At 48.2% G+C, this 10,061-nt stretch overlaps 1 protein-coding gene across 1 annotated transcript in view; it reads left to right on the top strand.

Annotated features, from left to right (window-relative positions):
* Positions 1-787: 787 nt before the first annotated feature.
* CUNH13orf42 (chromosome unknown C13orf42 homolog) overlaps positions 788-10,061 on the top strand; it is a 38,710-nt gene continuing 29,436 nt past the window's right edge. The window contains exon 1 of the mRNA XM_025874526.1: positions 788-1,204. Within this exon, the coding sequence (XP_025730311.1) occupies positions 788-1,204 (417 nt within the window). The remainder of the gene's footprint in view (positions 1,205-10,061) is intronic.

The following is a 10,061-nucleotide window of genomic DNA, read 5'->3' as shown; positions in this document are numbered from 1 at the left end:
CCACCCTCCACTCACTAAGCCTTTTGTGCAGAAAGCTTGGTCCCGATACCTGAATCCTCCTGTCTCCACAGCCGGCTGCTATCCGGTAACCGTGGCGAGGTCTCATTACGGCAGGGCTAGGCACCTGCAGGTCGCTGGCATGCCTGCTCAGCGCCCAGCTTATCGAAGATCTGAGAGCCTCCTGCCAACCGCCCTGGCTGTGTCCACCCTGGCCTCTCGCAGGGGACTGGATTTTACCTCAAGCAACACATGAGTTTTGGCTTCGCGGTGTTTTTGCCACGTAGGATTTCATTTTGGATGCAAGGCGTTCCAGACCAGAGCCAGCTCAGCCCAGGTGGAAACGTAAAAATCCACACCAAGATCAAATCAAACTGAGTGAGACCACATCCAGAAATGGAAAAGGAACAGGAGAGAAAATAGTCAAGCAGGAAAAGCACTGTCATGTTTTCCACATCCAGCTGGGGCCTTCAGTGGAAGAGCATCGAAGGTATTGGTATCCAACGTGCTTAGGGGCAGCCAGGTCTCTTGCAGGTAAGCCCACAGTGCATCACCTTATATGTCCAGGTGGTTGATGGCATCGTGGTTATTGGAGGTAAATGTCTCCCCCCCAGGAGAGCTGCCCAGCCTGCCTGCCTGACCCGGCCCACCGGCTTGGGGATTCCAGAGATCCAAAGCCTCCTGGGAGGCAGATGGCAGGAGGCCTGCGTGCTGGCTCCTTTCCCCGCAGCTAGATCAAGTGGCACAGTGCAGGCAGCTGGAAGGCACCCCCAGGGAGGAATCGAGCACTATGTTCAGAAGGCTGCACTCGATCTTTAACTCCGGTCCTCAGAGGAAGGTGGACGTGGCCGAGAGCCCCTACTCTGACAGAGCCAGCCCGGCCGTGAGGCTGATGCGCAGCAGCTCCATGTACGTGGTCGGGGACCACGGAGAGAAATTCAGCGAGTCCTTGAAGAAATACAAAAGCCCCAGCAGCATGGACACCAGCCTGTCCTACCTGCAGCAGGAGGGGGACCGGGCGTGGATGTACTCGCGCACCCAGGACTGCCTGCAGTACTTGCAGGAGCTGTTGGCCTTGCGGAAGAAATACCTCAGCAGCCTCGACGGCCTGAAGCCCCGCCGCGCCCATGGCCTCTCCTCTACCTCTTCTAAGTCCTCTAAGAGAGCGGAAACGGCCCCTGGCCAGTCCACCTCCAAAGACAGAAAGGTAAGAGCTGTTGAGACATACAGTGTGGAGGGGAATTCTTCCGAGAGCCTCAGGTGCCGGGTGGGAACTTGGCTCGCCCCCTCTTCCCGCGCACGCGCACTTAACTTGTCTGCACTTTCGGAGCCACAGCTCCGTCCTCCTGCGAGACTCTCACCACCCTCTCCTCGGCCTGGGGCAGAGTGGCAGTCCCCTGTTGCCGATCTTCCTGGAGGAGGCCCTGGGGAGGAGCGGTGGGTGGTGTGCACAGAGCAGCCTGGGCGGAGGGCAGGGGCTTTGGTGGTAGGCCGCACTGCGTTCGCAGTGTATTTGTCACTTACCACCGGCTTGATGGATGAGATAACGCTTGTGTGGCTTCTAAAAATCCCAGGGGGAAGTGCAATCTTCCTGGGAACTAGATGCTTTCCAATATCTAGGTGCTTAGCTCCACGGGAGCCGAACAACTGGGGGATGTGCTCCATCTGTAGGTTGGGCGCAGCCTCGGGAGAGCCTGTGACTTCAAGGAGATTGCCTGACAGCTTTGCTGGGCACTGGAGGCTTCAAGCCCAGGCAGCCCAAGCAGGAAATTAGTGCAAGAAGTCACGGGCAGTTATCTCGTTGTTTCTACTTATCCCGGTGTTTGTACACATTATCTTTCCCTGAGCATTCGATTAATGCCGCAGGGGGAGCTGGGAGAGATTCCCGAAGCACGGAAGAGCAAGCTGAGACTCAGAAACCTGTTCTGACAGGACCTCCAATTCCTTCGGGCACTCCTTCCTTCACTCCTCAAAAAAAAGTTTTTTTTCTTTTAAATGCCTGAGGTTTGAGGCTGTTTTAATCGTTTCCCTGATGCCCGGACCGTGGCCCTGTCTCTCCCACTCCTGTTTCCGCAGAGTGTGCCGTGGGCTGTGGAGGCCCCATTACCGTTGAACTGGCCGGCTATCAGATCTCTAGGGCTTGGCCCCCCCCGACTGGTTTCAACTGTCTGCATTTTATCCCAGGTGGGATTGGTTTAAATAACCACTTTAGCTCCAAAACTATGTCAGTGTCCCAGTACCGACTCTTGGGTTCCAGAACTGACCCTGTGACCATACAGCTGTAGGTTGGTGAGCCAGCACCCTTCCTTCCGGGTCACCTACCATGACAGAAGGGGCTGCAGTAGGTTCTGGACTCCCTCCTCGCTTGAATATCCTGGGGTTCTCTGCTCTGGTTAGTTTCCCTTTAGGCACTGCATTTTCCTGAAAAAAAAAAAAATGCAGTTCTCTCTTTATAAAGCCTAGCTTCCTTCCTCCCTGGGCTCCCTAGTTCGGCTGTCTGAAGATTATAGGGAGGGCTTAGGCACAGAACACCCAACTCTGGCCCTGTGGAATGACACAACGTGTGCATTTCCTCGGAGATGCCTCTCACCATGATGTAATTGGGAAAAGGTTTTAAAATGGCTTTGAAGTCAGTCAGGCCAAGACTGAAATTTAGTTGTGTCTTTACCAGTTGTGTCCCTTTTGTCAGCTTGAGTTGGCTTCTCTGGGCCTCGATTTCTGTAGCATAGAAATAGAAATAAGAATACACCCTGTGAGGGAAAAGCAAGATCCTGCCTGTGATAGGACTTGGCACATAGTAGGTCTTCCAGTGCTTACTAACTCTGAAATGGAAGGTGCGGGAGGCTTCTTAGCCACCGGCAGACAAGCTCTCTCCTTCGTGGCTCCAAAAGAAAGAGTTGGATGCTGGATGTGCCTGAGACACAGCGGGTGCCATCTCTGTGGCTGGCCAGGTGCCCTGTGGCGGCCTGCTCCGTCCGTGGGAGGGGCAGGGGACCAGAGAGCGCCTTTCTTCTGGAATGTCATCCCTTTCCCGCGTTGGTAGAAAACACCTGCTGATCTTCAGGTTTTGGCAAACACCATTCGTTCCACTGACCCCTTGTTGTGTGCTGAATTGTGTCTCCCCAAAATCATATGTTTCAATCCTAACCCCCAGTACCTCCAAAGGTGACCTTATTTGGAACTAGGCTGATTACAGATGAAATTAGTTAGGTTGATTGCTAGCATTAGGGTGGGCCCCTATAAGAAGGGGAAACTGGGACAGACAGACAGACACACACACGCACACACACACACACACACACACACACACACGGAACACTAGGCGAGGTCTGGAGTTGGCTGCCACAAGCTGAGGACTCCCCAGAAACTGGGTGGGACCTGGAACACATCCTCCCCTAATGCTTTCAAAGAGAACATGTCCCTGACAAGATCTTGGCCTCAGAATTCTGGCCTCCAGACTCAGACAGTAAGCTTCTGTTGCTCCAAGCTGCCCAGGGGGTGGGACTTTGTTATGGCAGCCCTAGGAAATGAGCACAGCCCTCCATAGAATTAGCCTTTTCTCCTCTCTCCCATTAGTCTAAACACATCCCTATTGTAGCATTTACCCCTCCTCCCATGGCATGTTGCCTGTGTGTCTCCTCTGGTGCACAGCAGGGACTCTGGTACACGTGATCACACTGAAACAGCATCTTTGTCATTCTTCTATCCCCACAGCACAACCATGACTACCTCTTGGTCACTTACGAAAGCTTTATAAACTTTAAAGTCTGGTCTTCTGTGCACAGATCACGGAAGAGCTGGTCTCCATGTAGGGATTGAGCAGTGTTCTCTGGGCACCATAGCACTGTGCAGGCCTTCTCTCCCCCGCCCACGAATACCAGCCCCTCGCCTGGCCACAGAACCTACGCTCCCCTGTCTCTCTCTCTTTTCTGGAAAGATAATGGCTTTCAGGCTGTTCTGTTTAAAACTCTCTGTAAGAAATAGATGTTATATGCAACTGATGAATTATTGAACATTGCATCTGAAACTAATGATGTACTATAGCTAATTGAATTTAAATTAAAAAAAAAGAAAGATATTTTAGATACTGACCTAGTTTATTCAATACAACCAAAACAAAAATTTCATGAGATACACTTACTCCTATTCTCTGTCTGGTACTCTGATATTTTTTCAAAACACTCGCTACTGTTCTTCTGTTGTTGTTTTGCATGTTGGTCATGACACACTAAATTTATTTCACAAGCCACTCCAGGGTCCAGACTGACACTTTCTCACACTCTAGTAAGGCATTCCAGTAGGGCCTGATGAAATGTTAACAGTGGCTAAGGCATGATACACCAGGGTGCCAAATGGTCTGGTGCCCCAGCGCCCTGGAGAAAAGAGAGCCAGGACAAGTACCCATGTGGATCGGTGGGAGGAGGGAGTAAGGACAGGCCAGAAGGAAGGCGAGCCTGGGGTGGATGCAGGAAACCCCTCCTGGCCCCTGCACCGAGAAGGTCCTGGCCAGGCTCTGTGACAATCCGTTCCTCCCTCCAAATAGGAGGCCATTCCAAAAAAGAATGAAACACACGGTTTGCAACATTTTGAAATCAAAACAAAAACCCACCTCTGAGGACTTTTGTGTCAGCATCGGGTATGAGCAATAGTTTGGGACTCATTGTTTAGATGCTCTAGTGTTAGAATTTCCAACACACTGCAAAATTCAAGTGGCAGGAGGAGGCCATATTTGAAGTGGGTCCTGTACGGGAACATAGAGTTTCTGAACCAATAGGGGCAAAGCCACCAACCCCCTGCCCTGGGCACCTCGGGCGTTCCTGCCAGCGAAGAGGCGTATCACCAGTCTCCTCCACACACCCACCCCTGCTCCCCTGCCACGGCCCAGGTACAGTCAGGCACCACTGGCAGTTAGTCCTGACTTCCGATCATCCTAGAAACATGCTGAGTCCTAGCCCCACTCTACAGAGGAGAAAACTGGGTCTCCGAGACAGGAAGTGATTTATGTAAGGCTGTGCACCTGATGAAGAGAGAGCCAGGATTTAAACCGGGTCCACGCTGTGCCAGAGCTCAGACTCTTGTCAATGGAGCCACAATGCCTTTCAATCAGAAAACGTATCATATCTGTCCGATGGGGGAGTGCGCCCCGCAGGATGAGGGGAGCAGGCTGCTTTATCGTGCATCCCCGGGCCAGGGAGAGTCATCAGGGAGGTACCCGCTTCCTGCCCCCCATGGAGTCGGTGCGAGGGTGAAGCTCTCGCATGGGGGGTGCATGGCTGGGCTCCCTTGTGCAGGAGAAACCTGGACCCAAAGCATGCCCTGAAGGCGCACATCAAGTTCTCTCCTCTCCACAATCCATGAGTCAAATTTCCCTCCATCTCAACACCTTCCCTGCACACGGCTACCTCTGACTCTACTTTTACTCTTGGTCCCTCTAGCGCTGAAGCCCTGAGTGTGTATTGTCTACTTTTACACTAGGAGGAAAGCTGGGTAAACAGTGTGGGCTCAGCTACAGTGCGAACTTCACAATGGGGCAGATTGTATCTTCAAACCATTTCAACAGAAATACGTTTTCATTCTTCCTCACTCATTTTACAAAGTATCTGAGATGAGCCACCTACCAGCAGAATAAAGTAGCAGCAGATATTGGACAATCGGGGGAGAATAAAACATCAACAGAAAATCAAGGCTATGCAGATCATAGAGCTAATTCAGCAGCTACAGATGAGTGTCAGGTTCAGCTCTGTACCTCTTAGAAGCTACCATAAAAAGATAGCTGGATCTATATTAAAATTCTGTCTAAGAGGAAGAACCATACCCTTTGGTCAGTGGAAGTGAGATTTTTTCCCAGCTTTAAGTTCCAGAATTTCTCACATGGGACCTGATGCAGAAACCATGTGTGATGTGGCTAGTAATGTCCTCAACAATATTTAGGTAACAACTCATCAATAGATATGTCTGTCCATCCTCCCTCCCTCCATTCCTCCCTCTCTGCCTCCCCTTCCTCAACACATATTGTTGTCAGGAACAGAGTGTGTGTCAGGAGCTGTTCTTAGTACTGGTAATCCAGCCAAAGTCCCTGCTTGTGGGAAAGCAAGGCAATAAACAAGCACACACGTTTCTGGTGGTGACTTCTCAGAGCCCCTGCTGCGACAAGCCTGCACTGCATCTTCTTGAGGGTCCAGGCAATGGCACCTGGACACGTAACTTCTGTCCATCCCTTCCAGACCCAGCAGAGAATTCAGATGCCAGAGGCATGGGTGGACCACACACCCTCCCGACGATCTTTGTCAAAAGCCTCCGAAGATGTGGTGCACCCTATGAGAGAAAAATGTCTGTGAAAAGTAAAAAGCTATCCTGTTGTGTTTCTTGCTATTTGACCCCCTCATCTCAGCATCTTGGAAAGCAAATTGCTCCCTCTGCAATCTGTTTTGGGGTCTTGTCTGGGATATGACTGACCTCAGCCTGTGTTTCCCCCCCCCCACCTAGTTCTTTAGGTAATTTCTTCCAGCAGCTGGGAGGGGCTCTGGGATATTTGACTTCTTTCTTTCTACTCCTCATAAAGACTGCTTCCTCAGCTTGGATTTTTTTTTTTTAAATAATAGCTTTAATTTACATACCACGAAATTCATCCTTTGAAGTGTATTACTGAGTGGTTAGTATCTTCAGAGTTGTGCAACCTATCACCACTTCTAATTCTAGAACATTTCATCACCCATTTCAGCTTTTTTTTTTTTTGGTGGTAAAATAAACATAATATTTACCATTTTCAACATGGCACTTCTTAGCATGTTCAGTGAGTGCTTTTTAAGTGTCCCCAGCTTATGGGTAATGAAGTGTATCACAGTTAATGAATTCTTAAGAAATTAAATATTTCTCTTTGGATGATTTTATATAAATTTCTTTTAGAGAAAAGTGTAACACTGGACACCTTTCAAATTGTTAATTGTCAGACAATAACCAGAGTTCTTCCCACTAGTCTTCCATGAATTTTTCCAAGCCATCGTTTATATAAGCCCATAGTACTGCATCCAAAAGACTATTAAGCCTTAGTTAATATATTTTTAGAACACTTTATGAAATGTATCAGTACACTAGAAAATGAATCCATTAAGAGGTCAGGGAGGCTCTAGAATACTTCATTTAGGAATCAGGAGAATGTTTTTTTTTTATAAAAGGTCTGATTATTTCTTAAAATATAAAAGTCTTTTTAAATAAGATACACTTTAAAAAAATTTACCACTTTAACCATTTTTAAATGTACAATTCACTGGCATGAAGCACATTCACAATGGTGTGTAGCCCACTACTCTCCTTTCTAGAACTATCTCATCAACCCAAACAGAAAGTCTCTATCCAGGAAACAGTAACTCCTCATTTTCCTGCTACCCCCACTCCTGGTAACCTCTATTATGCTTTCCGTCTCTATGAATTTGCCTATTCTAGGAACCTCAGGTAGATGAATCATATAGATTTTGTCCTTCTGTGACTGGTTTCTTTCACTCAGCATGTTTCCCAGGCTCATCCATGTTAATGGATTGCACGTGTAAGAACTTCCATCCTTCTGTACAGCTGAACTGCTTGGGTTTTGATGGTTGGTGAAGAGGAAGAGTTTGCGATAAGGCTCACTCTGATCAGAGTGCTTGTTAGCATAGGTTGGTTGCAGTGCCCCAATGGAACATTGCTCAGATGGTTTGAACTGGACATTTTCTGAAGCTAGGGATCCTGGTCACCCATCGCAGACAGAAGAAAACATTATTTATTCTCTTATGGGTCATCTAATTCTGAGCAGTTTGGATTCCTGATATGTCTGCTTGGATGAACTAGCTGCAAAATGCACCTCATCCTTGCACCCTGCCCTACTCTACCCCAGCTAAAGAAATTCACCTGCTACAATGGTCTAAAAAGAACCAATGGGAGACGGGGGTGGGGGGGCGGAGCAAGATGGCGGAGGAGTAGGAGACCTGGATTTCGTCTGGTCTCAGGAATTCAGCTGAATAGGGATCAAACCATTCTGAACACCTACGAACTCAACAGGAGGTCGAAGAAGAGAGTAGCAACAACTCTCTGAACAGAAAAGCGACCACTTTCTGGAAGGTAGGACGTGCGGAGAAGTGAATCCGAGGCGATATTCGGGAGGATAGACGGCGGGGGAGGGGGCCTCCGTTGACTGCTTCTGGCAAGTGCTAGAGCCGCGGAGCACAAAATCGGAACTTTTAGAAGTTGGCTCCGCTGAGGGACGTCGCTGCAGTGGCTAAGCGGGGGGTGGAACCCTCGCGGGACAGTGTGGTCTCAGGACCCTCGGGGTCACAGAAAGACCGGGGGTGCCTGAGTGCAGCAGAGCTCCCAGGTATCGGAGCGGGGAAGCCGGCTGCAGAGACGGAGCCGAGGCGCGGGCTCTCAGCTCGGGGTGGCCATAAACTGTGATCCGCGGCCCAGTCGGGCCACTGCTCCTCCAGCAGGGACCCAACAAGCGGCAGATCCGGGGAGACTCCCCTTCCTCCCCCGGGAGGAGCAGCGCGGGAGCGCACCGCAGGGATCTGCTGGGTTTGGAGACTCCACACGGGGTCGGGTGCCAGACATAGAAACGCTCGGTCACAGGCCGGGTGAGCACAGAGTGCGGCCGGAGACCGGGGAGACGGGAGTGACTGCTTTTCTCTGGGGGCGCACTGAGGAGTGGGGCCCCGAGTTCTCAGCTCCTCCGAGTGGAGATTGGGAGGCCACCATTATCACCCTGGTCCTCCAAAGCTGTACCGAGAGCTTGGAGGGAACAAAAGCTCCTGAGATCAAACCCGAGCAGCTTGCTTAGCCTGGACTCTCAGGGACGGGGCAATCCCGCCTCCGGCAAAGACATTTGGGAACCACGGCAACAGGCCCCCTCCCCCAGAAGATCAGCACGAACAGCCAGCCAAGACCAAGTTTACCCATCAAGGAGAACAGGAGAACTCCAGCGCTAGGGGAATACTGCACATAGAATTCATGGCTTTTTTTTACTATGATTCATTAGTTTTTCAAAGTTAATTTTTTAACTGTTTTTTTTTTATTTTTCCCTTTTTCAACCAACATCGTATCAATCCCTTTTTTAAAAAAACATTTTTTATTTTTCAGTTTTAGAGTCATATTTTATCCCTTCATAGTAGTTACCCTTATTTTTGGCATATATATATAAGTTGTTCTCTCTTTAAAATTTTAAGATACAGTTTCTTCTAACAGATCAAAATATACCCTAAATCACTAGTGTATGGCTTGGTTCTAGTCTCCTGCTTGATCACATTCTCTCCCTTTTTTTTTCTTTTTTTTTTAAATCTTCTTTCTTTTTTCAAACAACTTCTTATCTTATCAATTCCTTTTATAAAATCTTTTATAATTCTTATCTTTACAGTCATCTTCCATCCCTTCATTGTATCAACCCTTATTTTGTACATATATGTCTTTCTTCCTTTAAAATTTTAGGAAGCACTTTTTTCTAACAGACCAAAATACACCCAAAATCCAGTGTGTGGCACTGATCTATGCACTAGCCTGATCATATTTGATCATATTCTGGTTTTTTTTTTGTATTGTTCTGTTTTTGTTTTTATCTCTTTCTTTTTGTGTTTTTTTTTTTTCTCTTTCTTTTTTCTTTCTTTCCCTTTCTTTTCCCCTGGTTTCAGGTCTTTTCTGATTTCTATAGAGTATATTTGCTGGGGACGTTTTTAATCTGTTAGCATTTTGTTTTCTTACTCATCTATTCTCCTCTGGACAAAATGACAAGACGAAAAAAATCACCTCAGCAAAAAGAACAAGAGGTAGTACTGTCAGCCAGGGGCCTACTCAATACTGACAGTAGTACGATGTCAGACCTAGAGTTCAGAATCATGACTTTTTAAGATACTAGCTGGGCTTTAAAAGCGTGGAAGTTATTAGGGAAACCCTTTCTGGAGAAATAAAAGAACTAAAATCTAACCAAGTCGAAATCAAAAAGGCTATTAATGAGGTGCAATAAAAAATGGGGGCACTAACTGCTAGGATAAATGAGGCAGAAGAGAGAATCAGCGATATAGAAGACCAAATGATGGAAAATAAAG

This window comes from Callorhinus ursinus, unplaced genomic scaffold, assembly GCF_003265705.2.
Source record: "Callorhinus ursinus isolate GAN/ISIS: 27379988/994484 unplaced genomic scaffold, GSC_fseal_2.0 scaffold7, whole genome shotgun sequence".
Classification (NCBI taxonomy): Eukaryota; Metazoa; Chordata; class Mammalia; order Carnivora; family Otariidae; genus Callorhinus; species Callorhinus ursinus.
Note: the sequence above shows the minus strand (reverse complement) of the source record. Positions and strands in the feature narration are given on the sequence as shown.